This window comes from Oncorhynchus mykiss, chromosome 3 (genome assembly GCF_013265735.2).
Source record: "Oncorhynchus mykiss isolate Arlee chromosome 3, USDA_OmykA_1.1, whole genome shotgun sequence".
In the NCBI taxonomy this organism is placed as follows: domain Eukaryota; kingdom Metazoa; phylum Chordata; class Actinopteri; order Salmoniformes; family Salmonidae; genus Oncorhynchus; species Oncorhynchus mykiss.
Genome location: NC_048567.1, coordinates 74,687,558 through 74,709,570, shown reverse-complemented (window position 1 = coordinate 74,709,570; position 22,013 = coordinate 74,687,558). Strand labels below are relative to the sequence as shown.

Below are 22,013 nucleotides of genomic sequence, written 5' to 3'. Positions count from 1 at the left end.
TCTAGTGATCCCTAACCCTCTCCTTCGGTCTCCCTCACTGCCTACATTAGCACCTGCTGAGAGAGTGACTGAGTGGGTGTGTTTGTTGTAGATACAGTAGCATGTGGTGTCAAAAGCACATCCATTTATGCTAAATGACTGGATATTTCCATAGGTTGGCTCATTGATTTCATTTACATGAAAATACAAACCGTCTCTATGCCTTTTCTCTATCCAGCCAACTTGCCTCTCCCCCCTCCCTCTTTCAGGAGGGAGGGAAACCACTTCCACTAGGCCGTATGCACCACCCCTCCTTTACCCTCTCCCCTCCTTTACCCTCTCACCACTCAGCCTCCCTTCCATTGTCTGCTCGTACCCCCTCACCACTCAGCCTCCCTTCCATTGTCTGCTCGTACCCTCTCACCACTCAGCCTCCCTTCCATTGTCTGCTCGTACCCTCTCCATCTCTCCTCCCCTCCTACTATTTTCTATATGCTCACACCTCCTCCTGCTCTCTCTGTGTAGATAACTGGGCCAGTGTGTGTGTGACTGAGGAAGAGAGAGGACGTGCAGCATGTGTGTAGCAGCTCAATAATACTGTTTGCACACACACACGGTAGCCTCATGAATCCAGTGCTGCACAAACACACACAAGTGTTCCACAGAGCTGATAGGCCATCAGCAGCCAATCAACGGGAAGCCAGTGCAGAACCAGAGACAGACAACTGGCCTGTTCCTCTCCTCTCCCAGGGTAGGATGTCCCTCGCTGGCCATCTCCCCAGTCCTGAGAAAACCCAGAGTCTCCATAACAACATGTGTATCCATCCACAGCTAACACAGCCAGTAATTTAGATTAGGTCACTGTCTAGGCCTAGAGTGATGGAATACAACATGCTGAGAGGGAGAGTGGTAGCTGAAGCAGCCTTATTTGGACAGTCGAGGTCGACCGATTAATCGGAATGGCCGATTAATTAAGGCCGATTTCAAGTTTAAAAAAATGACACCTTTATTTAATCAACTAGGCAAGTCAGTTAAGAACACATTGTTATTTTCAATGACGGTCTAGGAACGGTGGGTTAACTGCCTCGTTCAGGGGCAGAATGACAGATTTTCACCTTGTCAGCTCGGGGGATATAATCTTGCAACCTTACAGTTAACTAGTCCTTGTGCCCTCCACAAAGAGACTGCCTGTTACGCGAATGCAGTAAGCCAAGGTAAGTTGCTAGCTAACATCAAACTTATCTTATAAAAACAATCAATCAATCATAATCACTAGTTAACTACACATGGTTGATGATATTACTAGATATTATCTAGCGTGTCCTGCGTTGCATATAATCAGACTGAGCATAGAAGTATCTGACTGAGCGGTGGTAGGCAGAAGCAGGCGTGTAAACATTCATTCGAACAGCACTTTCGTGCGTTTTGCCAGCAGCTCTTCATTGTGCGTCAAGCATTGCGCTGTTTATGACTTCAAGCCTATCAACTCCCTAGATGAGGCTGGTGTAACCGAAGTGAAATGGCTGGCTAGTTAGCGGAGCTACTCGCTCTGAGCCTTCTAGTAGTTGATCCCCTTGCTCTGCATGGGTAACGCTGCTTCGATGGTGGCTGTTGCCGTTGTGTTGCTGGTTCGAGCCCAGGGAGGAGCGAGGAGAGGGACGGATGCTATACTGTTACACTGGTAATACTAAAGTGCCTATAAGAACATCCAATAGTCAAAGGTTAATGAAATACAAATGGTATAGAGGGAAATAGTCCTATAATTCCTATAATAACTACAACCGAAAACTTCTTACCTGGGAATATTGAAGACTCATGTTAAAAGGAACCACCAGCTTTCATATGTTCTCATGTTCTGAGCAAGGAACTGAAACGTCATCTTTCTTACATATTGCGCTTTCACTTTCTTCTCCAACACTTTGATTTGCATTATTTAAATCAAATTGAACATGTTTAATTGTTTATTTGAGGCTAAATTGATTTTATTGATGTATTATATTAAGTTAAAATAAGTGTTCATTCAGTATTGTTGTAATTGTCATTATTACAAATAAATAAAACATTTAAAAAATCATCCTATTAATTGGTATCGGCTTTTTTGGTCCTCCAATAATCGTTATCGGCGCTGAAAAATCATAAAATCGGTCTACCTCTATTGGACAGATCCCTGAGGACTATTCCCCTAATCCAATATACTGCATGCCAATCCATAGTTCCATATAGCATGCAAATCCATAGTTACATGGTAAGTAGCCTAGCGCAGGGGTTTTCAAACTGTGTCCACTATTGAAAAAATATTTGTAGGGATTTGTCCATGTAAAAACCATTATTTTATAAATACCGCTAGCTGCAACAGAATACCATCGTGGATACCACTTATATGTCTCTGCGTCCAGAATGAAGGAAGTTATCATGCTAGCTATTCCTGTTCATCCAACTCTGGGGAAGCAGATAAAGGGATTCATTGACAAAATCTCAAACTATCCCTTTAATATGGAGTTAATTACAGGGTTTTTTCTGTATAGATAATTCTTAGGTGGGCCGACTTACTGGTAATTTTCAGAATGTACAAACAGTTTGTCAACTTAAACAACCAAAACCAGATAAAAAGTACACTGAACTACATATATATATTTTTATAATACCATTTTTGAGAACTAACAATCAAATACAATCTGGACAGTCAGGGAGAATAGAACATTCAGGGAACATGCACATTGATTTAGTTCAGAGGAACAACATTAGCCATGGCAAAATGCATTGAATTGGGGGAAATTAGCTTTAACTGCAAAATGGTCCCTCGTCTCCATGCCAAAATGGGTAGAATTTCCAAAAATGTGCTTAAAAACGCCTCATTTTCTCTTAGCTCAATGGGAACATTTATAGAATTGCAGAAAATGTGCTTTACAACAGCAAGATGTTCTCTCCACCGCCATGATACCTTTCTAGCTAATAGACTGTCAGAGTTTATACTTAGTTCCACATAGCATGCAAAACCCCCCGTTCCACACTCCATGTACACCCACCGTCCCATGTAAAACCACCGTCCCACATTCCATGTAAACCCACCGTTCCACATTCCATGTAAACCCACCGTCCCACATTCCATGTAAACCCACCGTCCCACATTCCATGTAAACCCACCGTCCCACATTCCATGTAAACCCACCGTCCCACGTAAACCCACCGTTCCACATTCCATGTAAACCCACCGTTCCACATTCCATGTAAACCCACTGTCCCAAATTCCTTGTAAACCCCCCGTCCCAAATTCCATGTAAACCCACCGTCCCACGTAAACCCACCGTCCCACATTCCATGTAAACCAACCGTCCCACGTAAACCCACCGTCCCACATTCCATGTAAGCCCACCGTTCCACATTCCATGTAAACCCACCGTTCCACATTCCATGTAAACCCACCGTCCCACATTCCATGTAAACCCACAGTCCCACATTCCATGTAAACCCACCGTCCCACGTAAACCCACCGTTCCACATTCCATGTAAACCCACCGTTACACATTCCATGTAAACCCACCGTCCCAAATTCCTTGTAAACCCCCCGTCCCAAATTCCATGTAAACCCACCGTCCCACGTAAACCCACCGTCCCACATTCCATGTAAACCAACCGTCCCACGTAAACCCACCGTTCCACATTCCATGTAAACCCACCGTCCCCCATTCCATGTAAACCCACCGTCCCACGTAAACCCACCGTTCCACATTCCATGTAAACCCACCGCTGCACATTCCATGTAAACCCACTGTCCCACACTCCATGTAAACCCACCGTTCCACACTCCACGTAAACCCACCGTTCCACATTCCATGTAAACCCACCGTTCCACATTCCATGTAAACTCACCGTCCCATGTAAACCCACCGTCCCACATTCCATGTAAACCAACCGTCCCACGTAAACCCACCGTTCCACATTCCATGTAAACCCACCGTCCCCCATTCCATGTAAACCCACCGTCCCACGTAAACCCACCGTCCCACATTCCATGTAAACCAACCGTCCCACGTAAACCCACCGTTCCACATTCCATGTAAACCCACCGTCCCCCATTCCATGTAAACCCACCGTCCCACGTAAACCCACCGTTCCACATTCCATGTAAACCCACCGCTGCACATTCCATGTAAACCCACCGTTCCACACTCCACGTAAACACACCGTTCCACAATCCATGTAAACCCACCGTTCCACATTCCATGTAAACTCACCGTCCCATGTAAACCCACCGTCCCACGTAAACCCACCGTCCCACATTCCACGTAAACCCACCGTTCCACATTCCATGTAAACCCACCGTCCCACACTCCATGTAAACCCACCGTTCCACATTCCATGTAAACCCACCGCTCCACATTCCATGTAAACCCATTGTTCCACATTCCATGTAAACCCATTGTTCCACATTCCATGTAAACCCATTGTTCCACATTCCATGTAAACCCATTGTTCCACATTCCATGTAAACCCATTGTTCCACATTCCATGTAAACCCATTGTTCCACATTCCATGTAAACCCATCGTCCCACACTCCATGTAAACCCACCGTTCCACATTCCATGTAAACCCATTGTTCCACATTCCATGTAAACCCATTGTTCCACATTCCATGTAAACCCACCGTTCCACATTCCATGTAAACCCACCGTCCCACACTCCATGTAAACCCACCGTTCCACATTCCATGTAAACCCATTGTTCCACATTCCATGTAAACCCATTGTTCCACACTCCATGTAAACCCACCATCCCACATTCCATGTAAACCCACCGTCCCACATTCCATGTAAACCCACCGTCCCACATTCCATGTAAATCCATTGTTCCACACTCCATGTAAACCCATTGTTCCACATTCCATGAAAACCCACCGTTCCATATTCCATGTTAGACTCATACAGTCTACTACATGCTCCTCCTCTCTGAGCTCTGCTGGTAATAATAGCACCATTCAACCCCTAGCCCTATCCAATGCATGGCAGCTCTAACCCTGTCTGGTTCAGAAGCCCTCAGGTGCGTGTGTCTGGTCTGGACAAAACAAAGCAGAACAAAGTATACATTCAGACGTATCACTGTCACAGAGGAGAAAAGACACAGAGATCCACCCTAGCTTATAGTGTCAATGTCAATGGCACCAGACAGGCCTACACACCCACCAAACAGGCTATTCTTTTCTACACATACTCCTGTAGGGAAGATCGTTCTGTGAAATAGGAGACATTGACTGTCATAAAGGAGAGCACTGATACATACCTAGGCTTATACAGCAGCAGGCTGTCCCTGACTAAAGAAAATCTTGGTCGACCAAAAGTTGTCTGTTCTTTCAACCAATCGATTGGTTTACATTTTTAAAAGTGTATTTTTACATATATAGACACACCCTATGTGTTTTTAATAGAATCAACGATATGCATTAAGCTGGTCTGATTCTTTAAGCTTACGGTTTGATGAAATAAGACAAAATGACTCAAGAGAGAGGCAGAGATCTAGATATGTTGACATTCGCGATATTGTTGATATTCTAAAAAAAAAGACCCAAGCCAATAATAATAATAACACATGCCTAATGATACACTTCTCCGATCATTCATTACTGCTGCAGTGAGTGATGTAGCACTGAGTGGAAATAGGAAGAACATTTCATGTCTTGTAAAAAAAAATAATAAGTGTTGAAAGTGATCAACTTTGCTGTGGCTTTCTTTTATGCCAGCGGTAGATTTATAGTGCACTTGATTTGCTCACAATAAGGATTAGGCACAATAGAGGAATTTGTGGTTTGCCTTCAAAATAAAAGTATGACATAGACAGTGATACAAATTAATACAAAAGGTAGAATTATGTCATACTTTTATTTTGATGGCTAACTGCAAACTCCACTATTGTGACTAATCCGTATTGTGTCTAGCTTCACATAGATGGGTCCAACCACCATTAATCAAATAAGAACTGTCTTCTAAATTCGTTTTTTTTTTAGATGATGACACCTAGATTGCCGTTTTGCTGTTTCTGGGGAAGAACATTGTTTGCGTCAATGAGCTAGCTTCTTTTTTTTATGACCAGCACTGTACGTGCGCGAGACAACTTTACCATCATCAAGGCATATGTATCAATGAATCATTGTGACGTGAAATACGAGTGATAGTGTAATCAATGTGTAATAACTACGTAAGAAATGTATGAATGCGTTAAATTGTTATGTGACGTGCAGCCATATTCAGGTCCTGATTGGTCAACAAGCTTATCTGACACGTCAAATAGTGTTATTTAACATGTATATTTTTTGACACGCAAAGACCCAAACAGCGTTCCCATAGAAATCCTGGTTGAGAATGAAACAACTGAACAAATGAACAACGAAACAGCACAGGAAGTAAAGTGAAAGAAATAGGTTTTGATGATGTATTACTGGTAATGGGGACATACGTAAATGGCAACAAAATAACTTTTTGGTCAGTGTGTGTGTGTAACCTTTATTTAACTAGGCAAGACAATTAAGAATAAATTCTTGTTTACAATGACAACCTACCCCAGCCAAACCCGGACGATGGTGGGCCAATTGTGCGGCACCCTATGGGACTCCCAATCACAGCCGGATGTGATAAAGCCTGGATTCAAACCAGGGACTGTAGTGACGCCTCTAGCACTGAGATGCAGTGCCTTAGACCGCTGTGTCCATGTGTGTGTGTTAACTATTTAACTGTACTAGAATGCTTCAAAGGCAGCTAAAATTTTAAATATAAGTTATCGGTATCTTTTTGTTGGCAAGGAAAATATCAGATATCGGTATCGGCTAAAAATGTCATATCGGTGCATCACTACCCAAAATGAGTACCGGAACCTATTTCAGTCCAAGTCAAGCACTGATAAGAAGTAATCAGGTAGGCCTGTTCTATGATGTTTCCACTGGATCAGAACATGACATTTTTCTCTTTCACGCTGAGAGGTTTTTGAAAAGGAGAGCGCTGGAAAGACTTTTCAAATACATTGAGGAATTGGTTGTCATTCTCAATGGATGTAAAAACAGACTTTGTTTGCTTGATGTTTGAGGTGAAGAAAACATTACTCTGAGAAGCTCCACAGGTCATTAGTGGTGGTAGGTGAAGCAAATCAGAAACACCATCACATCCCCATATACATTTGCTCGCAGCCCAGGTAGCCTATATACTTCTATGCATAATCAGGTACGCGTCCTTACTCAACATTGACAGAATCGCTCCAAACTAAACATAGTGACTAAATTGAATTGACAAAACTTGTAAATGGCATGAAAATAAACAAAAACGTGTTTCTTGCAAGCGTAGCATGGGTTGTGCACTCTGAAAACACTGTGTCCACTCCAACAATGTGAACGGTAAGACTGGAATAATTAAAATAATAATAAATTGAACGCATTAACATAAATTACCATAATCTAAACAAACGTAGATTAGAAATGATAGGAATTACGGTAAACGTACTACTGGTTACATGTAATGGGGAAGTGATAGAGACTAAAAATCAAATGCAGTCGACTAACTGGGATCAGCCCTTTAATAGTACATACCTTCAGACTGGACTCGTAATTGGTGTTGCCTTTAAACATGAGGCCCAGTCTCATGTGGATCTCTGTGGCTCGGGAGAAACTGGGGTCAATATAGAGCCCATCCTGAAATGCTTTTATCGCCCTGCATACAGAGAGAAACAGGACGAGAGCATTAAACATAGGATGGAACAAAACACACACACACACACACACAAAAAAAAAAAAACGAATTCACAAAAGCAAAAATGTGTAGAAATAACGATATGTTAAATGAGGCTGCTTTTTTTCTGGGATAAAAATCGAGGAACAAAAACCTTGACATGCTCCTACTATTGTACAATACATTTGTATTTTACATTCAGAGGCGTAGAAGAGTCCTGCAGCTCTTTGCCTTGCTAGAGCATCTCTGGATTGAGCCACAGAGAATGAGAGAGAATGAACAGAAGCAAGAGAGCAAGCAGAGCTGTTACCTTGGCAACATAACCCCCATCCATAACAACACTGATGTAAACAACATAAACAAACTATATAGGCTGCAAAATAAACCTGACCCACTCTACTGCTTCACCCCTCTGATATACAAACACCCATATTCAACACATAAACAAACAATTACAAGAACCTACACAAACAAAAACAATCCGCTCACAGTGCAGTTGTGAAAACAAAGGCTATCGCATGTCAGGGCCACAGCACGAGAGACGACAGTAGAAACACTGATCTCACTACACACAAACTCACAGGATAAGCATTCTGAACCCATTGGCCTCACTCCCCCTCCCCCTCCTTTCCCTGTTCCAATCCTTCATCCCTCCCTCCCTCTCTCTTATTCATTCCTTCCTTCCAGAGTGGTAGGCACATTAGCTTCTCTAGGCTGGAACAGATTGGCAGTGAAAATGAGTGCACAGCAGACAAGCTAACAGAAAACCAGACTGGTAGAGACAGAGGCATAACATTAATCAGTCCCCAGGCCAGACAGACTGGTAGAGACAGGGGCATAACATTAAACAGTCCCCAGGCCAGACAGACTGATAGAGACAGGAGGCATAACATTAAACAGTCCCCAGGCCAGACAGACTGGTAGAGACAGGAGGCATAACATTAAACAGTCCCCAGGCCAGACAGACTGGTAGAGACAGGAGGCATAACATTAAACAGTCCCCAGGCCAGACAGACTGGTAGAGACAGAGGGAGAACATTAAACAGTCCCCAGGCCAGACAGACTGGTAGAGACAGGAGGCATAACATTAAACAGTCCCCAGGCCAGACAGACTGGTAGAGACAGGAGGCATAACATTAAACAGTCCCCAGGCCAGACAGACTGATAGAGACAGGGGCATAACATTAAACAGTCCCCAGGCCAGACAGACTGATAGAGACAGGGGCATAACATTAAACAGTCCCCAGGCCAGACAGACTGGTAGAGACAGGAGGCATAACATTAAACAGTCCCCAGGCCAGACAGACTGGTAGAGACAGGAGGCATAACATTAAACAGTCCCCAGGCCAGACAGACTGATAGAGACAGGAGGCATAACATTAAACAGTCCCCAGGCCAGACAGACTGGTAGAGACAGGAGGCATAACATTAAACAGTCCCCAGGCCAGACAGACTGGTAGAGACAGAGGCATAACATTAAACAGTCCCCAGGCCAGACAGACTGATAGAGACAGGGGCATAACATTAAACAGTCCCCAGGCCAGACAGACTGGTAGAGACAAGAGGCATAACATTAAACAGTCCCCAGGCCAGACAGACTGATAGAGACAGGAGGCATAACATTAAACAGTCCCCAGGCCAGACAGACTGGTAGAGACAGGAGGCATAACATTAAACAGTCCCCAGGTCAGACAGACTGGTAGAGACAGGAGGCATAACATTAAACAGTCCCCAGGCCAGACAGACTGGTAGAGACAGAGGGAGAACATTAAACAGTCCCCAGGCCAGACAGACTGGTAGAGACAGAGGCATAACATTAAACAGTCCCCAGGCCAGACAGACTGGTAGAGACAGAGGCATAACATTAAACAGTCCCCAGGCCAGACAGACTGGTAGAGATAGAGGGAGAACATTAAGCAGTCCCCAGGCCAGACAGACTGGTAGAGACAGGGGCATAACATTAAACAGTCCCCAGGCCAGACAGACTGGTAGAGACAGGAGGCATAACATTAAACAGTCCCCAGGCCAGACAGACTGGTAGAGACAGAGGGAGAACATTAAACAGTCCCCAGGCCAGACAGACTGGTAGAGACAGAGGCATAACATTAAACAGTCCCCAGACCAGACAGACTGGTAGAGACAGAGGGAGAACATTAAACAGTCCCCAGGCCAGACAGACTGGTAGAGACAGAGGCATAACATTAAACAGTCCCCAGGCCAGACAGACAGGTAGAGATAGAGGGAGAACATTAAACAATGCAAAGTGTTCTCTGACTGAACCCCAATAATACTAGAATTATGCTATTACTGACAAAATCCTGTTGTATTATCTAATGTAGGGAATATGTCCCACCACTCTACTAGTCTAGCCCTGTAGCTCTCTAGGACCAGACTACTGCTCTACTAGTCCAGCCCTGTAGCTCTCTAGAACCAGACTACTGCTCTACTAGTCCAGCCCTGTAGCTCTCTAGGACCAGACTACTGCTCTACTAGTCCAGCCCTGTAGCTCTCTAGAACCAGACTACTGCTCTACTAGTCCAGCCCTGTAGCTCTCTAGGACCAGACTACTGCTCTACTAGTCCAGCCCTGTAGCTCTCTAGAACCAGACTACTGCTCTACTAGTCCAGCCCTGTAGCTCTCTAGGACCACACTACTGCTCTACTAGTCCAGCCCTGTAGCTCTCTAGAACCAGACTACTGCTCTACTAGTCCAGCCCTGTAGCTCTCTAGGACCAGACTACTGCTCTACTAGTCCAGCCCTGTAGCTCTCTAGAACCAGACTACTGCTCTACTAGTCCAGCCCTGTAGCTCTCTAGGACCAGACTACTGCTCTACTAGTCCAGCCCTGTAGCTCTCTAGAACCAGACTACTGCTCTACTAGTCCAGCCCTGTAGCTCTCTAGGACCAGACTACTGCTCTACTAGTCCAGCCCTGTAGCTCTCTAGAACCAGACTACTGCTCTACTAGTCCAGCCCTGTAGCTCTCTAGGACCAGACTACTGCTCTACTAGTCCAGCCCTGTAGCTCTCTAGATCCAGACTACTGCTCTACTAGTCCAGCCCTGTAGCTCTCTAGAACCAGACTACTGCTCTACTAGTCCAGCCCTGTAGCTCTCTAGAACCAGACTACTGCTCTACTAGTCCAGCCCTGTAGCTCTCTCGGACCAGGGTTGGTTGGAGACCACAGCTCTAGCCCTGTAGCTCTCTAGGACCAGGGTTGGTTGGAGACCACAGCTCTAGCCCTGTAGCTCTCTAGGACCAGGGTTGGTTGGAGACCACAGCTCTAGCCCTGTAACTCTCTCAGACCAGTGTTGGTTGAAGACCACAGCTCTAGCCCTGTAGCTCTCTAGGACCAGGGTTGGTTGGAGACCACAGCTCTAGCCCTGTAGCTCTCTAGGACCAGGGTTGGTTGGAGACCACAGCTCTAGCCCTGTAGCTCTCTAGGACCAGGGTTGGTTGGAGACCATAGCTCTAGTCCTGTAACTCTCTCAGACCAGGGTTGGTTGGAGACCACAGCTCTAGCCCTGTAACTCTCTCGGACCAGGGTTGGTTGGAGACATCTGTTAACATTACATTTGATAGTGCTGCATTCCTCTGTAGCCTCTAGCTGTTTAAAGTAAGTTGTAGTACATAGAGGGAACCCAGATTACATGCTTCCCTGTAGCCCCCTAATCAAAGTTTGTTTGCGTACACAGATTTGCAGAAATGTTTGTGTTTCTAGCCCCATCAGGGCAGTAAGACCTAGCAATAGAACAATAGATATATAATCCAGGTCGAGGTGAGAATTATTTAAGATATTGTTTGAAGGTTAGGGTGTCAGATGTTTTCGGATGATGGCCAGGGCTCTGCTGTCCTAGCTGAGCGGGAGCTGCCCTCCCGTAGGGGTGGGAGGACCAAGAGACCTGAGGTGGCAGAACAGTGTTCGGATTGGGGTGTAGGGTTTGAGCATAGCCTGAAGGTGGGGGGGGGCAGTTCCTCTTCCGTAAGTAAGTACCATGGTCTTGTAGTGGATGCGACCTTCGACTGGAAGCCAGTGGAGTGTACGGAGGAGCAGGGTGACATCAGAGAACTTAGGAAGGTTAAAGACCAGGCGAACTCCAGTGTTCTGGATAAGTTGCATGGGTTTGATGGCCCAGCCAACAGTGAGTTGCAGTAGTCCAGACTGGATTAGGACCTGTGCTACTTCCTGTGTGAGGTAGGGTCTTACTCTACGGATGTTGTAGAGCATAAAACTGCAGGAGCAGGTCACTGCTTCGATGTTTGCAGAGAACGACAGGGTGTTTCTCCAGGGACACGGCAAGTTTCTTTGCACTCTGGGAGGGCGACACTGGAGTTCTCTACCGTGATGGTCCGACTTGGCTTTACAGCATGTAGATTCAAGACGGCTCCTAGTCAGGGCAATATGACCTTCCTAGCTGCATTATTCTCTATGGAATTACTCAAATGTAGATGCATAATGACTACCTAGACAACATGTAGATTCAAGATGGCATCAAGTTGCGTCAAAGACACATTCTAGCAGAATTTCTCCAAATGGAAACCAACATAGCGGGCCTACCTTCTCTGTCCTGCCTGGGCCTCTGAGGAGGAGGGCTGCACTGACCTAGACAGGGAGAAAGGGCACCTACAGTAGTCAATAAATATCAGGCAATGCCACAGATGCCTAACACCACTACACAGCAAAGTACTTACTCAACAAGATCCCAACTTCAACTCTAAAGTATAGTAATATATTCCCTATAATAGGTATATGGGGAGGGAGAGTATTTTGGTAAAAAGCATCTGGGGTATTTTTTATTTTGTGATTTAGTTAGGCTTATTTCGGTTATAGTGGCATCTGTGGTAGTCGCTCGTCCCATACACTTTACAGGCTTGGAAAGGGGTAGAAAACAGTGAGGTAAGCATGTGAAGAGAGCGAGACACAGTACTGTTAACAACACAGCAGGGTCTGGTAACTGGTTACCTGGCTGAGACAGATAACGAAGACTGGACACTGGATTCCACACACAGAGCACCACACTGCAGAAGCAAAGTGTGAGCAGACAAATTAAATTGCCCAGGAGAAAAATAACATCCCATTGCAAAATAATGCTTTTTAGCCTATTCATCGATGGAAATACCAGTTGATGTAAATCTGTCTACGAGTTAATTTGCATAATTTAAAGGAACTAAATTGGTGTGTATTCATGATGCATCTTCGTTATGTATCACATGCACACAGCATACAGACAGACAGAAGGCAAAAGCCCATCAGACAACACTTTTATAAGCCCAATCATAGCACAACATTTCTAGATGCAATCGTGTGTTAAAAAAAAGTTTTTGGGGGCCATGATTACAAAGTGTGCTTCTCATTCGCCATTCAAATGCGTAGGCAACGAGCTGGAGGCTGCAGGCATTTTTAAAACATATAGCTACTTCATTTTTTTACTTGAACGATTCACTACATATGAGGCATGTTTAACCTCGTTTCAAAGTAGCCTAGGCAAAACGCGACCATATCCGTGGGAGGCAATAGTTTTATAAAGACTTCCAAAAGCCTTTGAAACCAGTAGGCTATTTCTATTGGTTTTCAACTAGCTTTCATTGTCCAGTAGCCAGTTTCTATTGGTTTTCAACTAGCTTTCATTGTCCAGTAGCCAGTTTCTATTGGTTTTCAACTAGCTTTCATTGTCCAGTAGCCAGTTTCTATTGGTTTTCAACTAGCTTTCATTGTCCAGTAGCCAGTTTCTATTGGTTTTCAACTAGCTTTCATTGTCCAGTAGCCAGTTTCTATTGGTTTTCAACTTGCTTTCATTGTCCAGTAGCCAGTTTCTATTGGTTTTCAACTAGCTTTCATTGTCCAGTAGCCAGTTTCTATTGGTTTTCAACTAGCTTTCATTGTCCAGTAGCCAGTTTCTATTGGTTTTCAACTTGCTTTCATTGTCCAGTAGCCAGTTTCTATTGGTTTTCAACTAGCTTTCATTGTCCAGTAGCCAGTTTCTATTGGTTTTCAACTTGCTTTCATTGTCCAGTAGCCAGTTTCTATTGGTTTTCAACTAGCTTTCATTGTCCAGTAGCCAGTTTCTATTGGTTTTCAACTTGCTTTCATTGTCCAGTAGCCAAATGCACACTTGAGCGTAGCCTACTTCCTTGTGCGCTAATCATTTTAATAAATGATAGTTTATCAACATTTTAAGCTAAATGTTCTGATCAGATTCATTGCTTTTTAAGTATTTTTTTTTTTAATGTAGTCTAGACCTACTGGTTGTATGAATTTGGGATCTATCGTCCCACAACTGTCTTAGAGTCTGTTTGGGTTATTTCTTTCTCGACAAGTTGACCAATTGAATAGGTCAACTTTTCTACTATGGGGGAATAGTAGCTTGACATAGGATCATAGGCGCCGCGTCCATAAAGTTAGGGGAAGCTTTCCCCAAGTAATTATATAGCCTACTTCTGTCTATACATAAATACAATCATTCAACATAGACTACTAAAGCATGATTTGAACACAGAGGATCATTAGCTTGTTTTAAACCGCATTGCCTACAGTTGGAAGGCAGGCAGCGCATGTAATTTGGGCAACGTGCGTGAGTTATACCAAATAGACGATTGTTGAGTTGCAACTGTCAGCGAAAAGTAGAGGCCCAGCCAGGCATATTGCAATATTTAAAAAATGTAATCGTGAAAAAACATACGTTTGGAAAGCAAATGGCTCTTGCTGTAAAGAGAACACAATTTAAAAAAACACATCAACTTAATTGATCGAACAACAGTAGGCCTATAGCCCATCTTATTGGCACCAGTGGAAAGCATCGACCATATTCCCGGTGAGTGAGCACTGTGCATATTCACCATCATTGCTGGGTGTTTAGACAATAATTTCCCCCTCCCAGTTTAGATGAACGTCATATTCTATTCTTCTCCCACTTCTCATGAGTCTTATATACACTACCGTTCAAAAGTTTGTGGTCACTCAGAAATAGCCTTGTTCATGAAAGAAAAGCTAGTTTCTTCTGAAACCTGTCAGTCTATTCTTGTTCTGGGAGATGAAGACTATTTCATGTGAGAAATTGGCAAGAAACTGAAGCTCTTGTACAATGCTGTGTACTACTAACTTCACAATAGCACAAACTGGCTCTAACCAGAATAGAAAGAGAAGAGGCCCCGGTGTACAACTGAGCAAGAGGACAAGTACATTAGAGTGTCTAGTTTGAGAAACAGATGCCTCACAAGTCTTCAACTGGTGGCTTTATTAAATAGTACCCGTAAAACACCAGTCTCGACGTCAACAGTGAAGAGGCGACTCCAGGATGCTGGCCTCTTAGGCAGAGTTGCAAAGAAAAGCTATATCTCAGACTGGCCAATAAAAAGAAAATATTAAGATGGCCAAAATAAGACACTAGACAGAGGAACTCTGCCTAGAAGGCCTGCATCCCGGAATCGCCTCTTCACTGTTGACGTTGAGACTGGTCGCACCCCCATTTCACACTACACCCTCTCCCCACGCTTTAACCTTTTCATGATTGTAACTTAAGCTCTTGAGTGTATGAACGTAAAAGGATTTCCTTTCCCTGAACTGTCAGCTACCTAACTTCCTCATTCTCCCCCCCCCCCCCCCCCCCCCCCCCCCCCCCTCTCAAACAGGCTCTAGTCTCACTGCATATCAAATCTTCTATATCTACTGTAAGTAGTATTCTGGGCTATGTCTGACCTACAATTGACAGAGGCAGTAAATAGCAACATTCTTAGAAAAACAAGTGTCGTACAAAGGAATGGCAGCACTGATAAACAGAATTTACAGAGAGAATGAAAAACAGGCTAAGGCCATCAGACTGCTAAACAGCCATCACTAACACAGAGAGGCTGTTGCCTACTTTGAGACCCAATCACTGGACACTTAATAAATGGATCACTAGTCACTTTAAACAATGCCAATTTAAATAATACCACTGTAATAATGTTTACATTACTCATATCACATCTATATACTGTATTTTATACCATCTACTGCACCTTGTCTATGCGGCACAGCCATTGCTCATCCATATACTTACATGTACATATTCTCATTCACCCATTTAGATTTGTGTGTATTAGGTAGTTGTTGGGGAATTGTTATATTACTTGTTAGATATTACTGCACTGTCAGAACTAGAAGCACAAGCATTTTGCTAAACATCTGCTAACCATGTGTATGTGACCAATAAAATGTTATTGGACTTTAAACTATGAGTTTATAGAATGAAAGAAGCATAATTGACTGTTCAACAGTCAATCCCACCAGGGTTCAATGAAAACATACACACAGTAAGGAACATACAATGGCTACACAAATGTAATGTACTATATAGCCTGTGTATCACTACACAGATCCACGAGGCCAAGCTAATAAAAACACACTACAGTCCAAAGGAAAATAGTGTGGATGCGTACTTACCAGTGAAATGTGTTGTAATGGAAGTAGACCAAACCAAGGCCATATAAAAAGCCCGCATTCTTGAGAGAGGGAGAAAAAAACATTAGTGGCAGGAACATTTAGTCTATTTCTCAAACGGCATTGGTAAAAAAATAAAATTGTAATTTTTTTTTTTTTTAAAGATACTGTCTGAACAACACTGATTGCTCAGTCAAGTTTCAACAAAAAAATAAAGGACACTTCACAGTCCCTATAGGATTTAGCTGGGATTTTGTTGTGATTTTTGCAGAGAAGGGGACACTTAATTTTGCAGTGCAAATTGACATTTTCTGCATTGCAATAAAAATTATGGTTTTACTGTTTTATGAGGAAATAGTGCCGTGACTAGTCAAGTTTGCAGGCCCTCGCATAGCCTAATATGAAGGGAATTGTTGATTTTTCCCACAAAAAATGATAACGCAATCCTGGAGGGATTGATATCACTAACATACAGTCCTGACTGACTCATCTAAATGGAAAGTGTTCAGTTGGCCTAGTCCTCATCCCTCTCAGGATTAAAGTGCATTCTATGCCCATAAGGTCAATGGCAGAGTAGAGGCCTAAATTCAGAGGTTACCATTGTGTCCCAGTAATTCACCTTTCAGAGGTTACCATTGTGTCTCAGTAATTCACCTTTGAGGTTACCATTGTGCCATAGTTTCACATGACACTGTAGTACCGGTATCAGTCACAACCGAAAGCCTCTAAGCACAGAACCTCCTACTCATACAGACATACCAATCAACCAGAAAACAAGAGAGCAGATCAGACCAACAGCATGGCTGAGGAGTTAGGAGGAGAGAGGATCCGACAGACAGAGAGGAACAGACAGACAGCATGGCTGAGGAGTTAGGAGGAGAGAGGATCAGACAGACAGCATGGCTGAGGAGTTAGGAGGAGAGGATCAGACAGACAGTATGGCTGAGGAGTTAGGAGGATCAGACAAACAGAGAAGATCAGACAGACAGCATGACTGAGGAGTTAGGAGAGAGGATCAGACAGACAGTATGGCTGAGGAGTTAGGAGGAGAGAGGATCAGACAGACAGTATGGCTGAGGAGTTTAGGAGAGAGGAGAGGATCAGACAGACAGCATGGCTGAGGAGTTAGGAGGAGAGAGGATCAGACAGACAGTATGGCTGAGGAGTTAGGAGGAGAGAGGATCAGACAGACAGCATGGCTGAGGAGTTAGGAGGAGAGAGGATCAGACAGACAGCATGGCTGAGGAGTTAGGAGGAGAGAGGATCAGACAGACAGCATACCTGAGGGTTTCCACACGAGGTCAATATCATTACATTTGACTTTTTAGATTTGAATGTATGCATTAATGAATCAATTATATAAATCACACAGTCAATTTGAAAAAGTGTTTCCTTTCCATTTGGGACTTATTTTATTGATCAACAACATCTGCATAGAAGAAGCAATCTGTTATTTTATAAAAGTCTGCACTGTCTCTTTAAGACCCATGACATCTCAGACAGACAGACAGTGAGGCTCAAACTAAGATGATCTTGACTGGGAAAGAGGTGAGGCGGGGGAGATGAAGTGAATGAATAAAGTTATATAATGGACATTGTTTTGCGAACAGTAATTAAATATTTTCAACATTTTCTACATGCATTATTAGAGTTGAACTTGTGTGCAGCATAACTGATGCAGCCCAGACTCCCAGTGAGTGCCGTGGTTCCTCAGAACAGACAGACTCTAGCTGCTAGAACTAGCAATGAGTAAGTGGAGCAGACGATAAGGGGACATCGAATGCACTGACAGACTTGATCCTCTCTCAAATCAGTAGACGACGTGAGACACATTTGACAGAAGTACCGAAAGCAACAAACATTTTAGTATCAAACCGTTTTTCAGGTTCTAATATCGGAAAAAGTACAGAAGTTTCAGTATACCATGCAACACCAGTAATAATTAATCGATATGCATCGGTCCCCAGAGTAAGACGATGTGAGAGTTGAGAAAGTGAGAGAGGATGCGAGAGTCTGAGTAAGAATGTTTCTGACAGCCTGGCAGCCTACCCTTCACATTCACCTCCCATGAGACAGACCGACTCAGTCAAGTTCAGTCAATGTTTTGACCATTTCTTCCACAGACTCAGGGAGTATAGCCTACCTCCCTGCTCCTCCCAGTCTCAGCATAGCTCAGTCAAGTCCTCTACCCGAGACCTGGCTCCTAGCCAACAGTCGTGAGACTCAAGCTCCAACCCTACACCCAGCCCCTAGTCCAAAGCCCAACCTGATGCTCAATCCAGAAAGCCTCGATCAAGCTCCAACCCTACACCCAACCTGATGCTCAGTCCAGAAAGCCTCGATCAAGCTCCAACCCTACACCCAACCTGATGCTCAGTCCAGAAAGCCTCGATCAAGCTCCAACCCTACACCCAACCTGATGCTCAGTCCAGAAAGCCTCGATCAAGCTCCAACCCTACACCCAGCCCCTAGTCCAAAGCCCAACCTGATGCTCAGTCCAGAAAGCCTCGATCAAGCTCCAACCCTACACCCCAGCTTCAGCCCTCTGCCCAGTCCCAGGTAGCCTTTCCTTACTCCAGTCTAAAGCCATAGCCCTTTCTCCCAGGCAGGCCCAGTCACAGTCCCAGAACCAGGTGAACAGGGTCAGAAACACAACGCTGTCTGTCCCCATCACGGTCACGTCCCAAACACGGTCACGTCCCAAACACCTCATCTCCACTCACACGCCAATGGGCACCACGGCAGACTGGAACTAACATCCATCCTCCCTTATCCACCCACACTGGGCAGGGAGAGGACACACCGCAACATAAGAGCTGGTGGCTGGCCTGGCCGGGTCAAACGCTCAACTGAATATGACCTAGACACTGGAGAACAGCTTCCCTATGTAACAGATGTGAAACGGCTAGCTTAGTTAGCGTGGGCGCTAAATAGCGTTTCAATCAGTGACGTCACTTGCTCTGAGACCTTGAAGTAGTAGTTCCCCTTGCTCTGCAAGGGCCGCGGCTTTTGTGGCGCGATGGGTAACGATGCTTCGAGGGTGACTGTTGATGTGTGCAGAAGGTCCCTAGTTCGCGCCCGGGTATGGGCGAGGGGACGGTTTAAAATTATACTGTTACACCTAGTCTAACACCATTCCTTTATGAACAGACTGTCATCGTCAAGGTATGCAGTTGAATGCCAAGAAAACAAGGGGTCAGCAGTCAACATTTAGACCTACTTGGATACATGGTGTTTCAGAAAGTAGCAGTCAACATTTAGACCTACTTGGATACATGGTGTTTCAGAAAGTAGCAGTCAACATTTAGACCTACTTGGATACATGGTGTTTCAGAAAGTAGCAGTCAACATTTAGACCTACTTGGATACATGGTGTTTCAGAAAGTAGCAGTCTACAGCTAGATATACTTGGATACATGGTGTTTCAGAAAGTAGCAGTCTACAGCTAGATATACTTGGGTACATGGTGTTTCAGAAAGTAGCAGTCTACAGATATATCTACTTGGATACATGGTGTTTCAGAAAGTAGCAGTCTACAGCTAGATCTACTTGGATACAAAGTAGCCACTCACCTTCCAGTAGTCCGACTGTAAACTGTAGTACCTCTGATATGCAGATAATGCTGAGAGGAGAGACCAGTTAGTGAACAGATCAAAACAATACTGTAACAATTAGCCAACATTACATCATCTTCATCCACTCAACACACAATCTTGTGGTGCCACTACCTCATCAGCAATACAGGCCAAATAAAACCCAAAGCTTAACAATAAACAGCTCTTCAAACTTAAAACACTCAAGCATGAAAACGCACACGACCTACATTTCCTCAAGAAACTGCCCCAGACTTGTAGTCATATAAAGCCCAGAGACATCCGCAAACAACGGCAGTGGAATTACATAACGGCAGAGAAGTGAAGGACTCTGTGTGGGACAGCAGAGCATGCCACACACCAACACAACTGCCTACTATTATTTGTCATTTCCAGACACCTTTTACAGGGTTTGGGAAGAATAAGAGGGAGGGCGTGTAGTCTGTCTGGCAGCTGCTGCTACTTTTAAAGGACAAATTCCAACACCGAAATCCTACATTCTGCCAAACATACCATTTCAAAAGCATTGTTATTACTAAATTAAGGATGTGATCTGGTGTAGACTGTGTGTGTGTGTGTGTACGTTTGATCACCTTTTGGATAGTCCTCCAGGAGAAGATTGAAGTGGCCCAGCTGGCAGAACATCTCTGGCTCTACTTTCCCTTCTGACTTCAGGATGGCAGAGTCATAGCAGCTTACAGCCTATGGGGAGAGGGAGGAGGGAAGAGGGAGGGGGAAATCATTTCAACACCCTGTATTAAAAATGGTGGCCTAAAGAATGCCCCAACTTTTAGAAGTCCACACTAAATCAGTTTGAGCTTATATGCCTAAGTTTCCTAAACACTAAACACGTTGGTTACGGTCTGTCTAATAGCAAAAAATCCTGATGAGCAACATATGAAAACAATAACAGCCATCTAACGTGTTACAAAACAGCAACTACAAGTCCCTAAAATAACTTGATCATCACTGAACCATAATTGCTGTACCTCTCATAAAAATAGATACAGGTTTCTGGCAGGTCGCCCCAGACACACAGGTGTCCCCTCCCACCTTTCAGTGGGCTCATTTGGCTGAGGGCCAAATGAGAGAGCAGCACCTAGAAACAGGCAGTGAGCTGGAGGATGGAGAGTCACTGGCTGAATAAAAAGTATGTGCACCCCAGATGTATATCACTAGGACCAGTGGCCGGGATATAGCCTAGCCACTCAGAGAGAGAAAAGGGAGCAGTTCGGTCGAGCCATTTCAAATCCGCCAACTTGATATCAAAACGACATTTGCATTTGTTAGGAATGTTATTACAGTGCAGGAGCAATGGCATACCAGGAACCAGGGTGAAGCGGTAGTCATGTGTTCCTCATTTGACGCACAATGTAGAGCAGGTGACACTTTAGAGCTGTATTGACTAGGAGGGGGATCTCAGAGTCAGTCCGGCAACCAAAGGTGTCAGACAGAGTGAGTGAGTGAGTGAGAAAAATAAAGGAGAAAGAGAGGAGAGAGGTCAGTGCAGTCCTGAGGGGAGACAGAGACACACAGACAGCGTAGTCTCAATCGTCACACCACAGCCCTGTCTCATCCATTCAGATCTAGCCAGCCAGACAGACATCCCAGACACTGTGCTACAGGATCACTCAAGACCTGACTGGAGCAGACAGTGGCTGATATGAACCAGACAAATGTCACCCCCCAAACACCACGCCATTCCAGTCACCCCATTCCCCATCCAAACATCACACCAGGTCACCCCTTCCCCCCCAAACCATTTCAGGTCACGCCCCCAAATAACACACCATTCCAGGTCACCCCTCCCCCCAAACAACACACCATTGTAGTCACCCCTTCCCCCCCCAAATAACATGCCATTGCAGGTCACCCCCCCCAAATAACACACCACTCCAGAGCACTATTTGACCACCCTATGTGGGCTATATTTCCCAACTACCCCTGGGTACAGTGCTCTGTCCCAAGTTGCCAGATGAAGAGAGCCAGCTGTCCAATCAGGCACTGCACCTAGGCTCCATAGCATGAGAAGCCAGCCTAATGAAGAACAGGGATTTGGAAACAATAGGACGGCATGAAGTACGGTCCCACATAAATTTTCAAATTTCCTCGACATGATTCAATTCTATTGCAGGGTAAAAAAAAATACAAAAAATTTTTAAAAATTATATATATATATATATACTTTCAGGCAAAGGTATATCAAAACCAATTTTACATACTTCATAAAACAGGTGTGGACTAACAGCGAAACGCTTACTCACAGGCCCTTCCCAACAATGCAGAGAGAAAGAAAAGAGAAAATGATATATAAAAAA

General features: G+C 44.3%; 1 protein-coding gene across 8 annotated transcripts in view; it reads right to left on the bottom strand.

Annotated features, from left to right (window-relative positions):
* LOC110504760 (lysine-specific demethylase 6A) overlaps positions 1 to 22,013 on the bottom strand; it is a 95,934-nt gene that overhangs the window by 69,365 nt on the left and 4,556 nt on the right. For 3 of the 8 annotated variants that reach the window (XM_036975181.1, XM_036975183.1, XM_036975187.1), the window contains exons 3-6: positions 20,289 to 20,397; positions 19,675 to 19,724; positions 16,106 to 16,164; positions 7,548 to 7,668 (exon numbers count right to left, since the gene is read on the bottom strand). In XM_036975181.1, the coding sequence (XP_036831076.1) occupies positions 7,548 to 7,668; positions 16,106 to 16,164; positions 19,675 to 19,724; positions 20,289 to 20,397 (339 nt within the window). Of the gene's footprint in view, positions 1 to 7,547; positions 7,669 to 12,241; positions 12,287 to 16,105; positions 16,165 to 19,674; positions 19,725 to 20,288; positions 20,398 to 20,684; positions 20,795 to 21,018; positions 21,475 to 22,013 lie in introns of those variants that run through there. The other 5 variants (XM_036975180.1, XM_036975182.1, XM_036975185.1 and 2 more) reach the window with 4 other exon arrangements.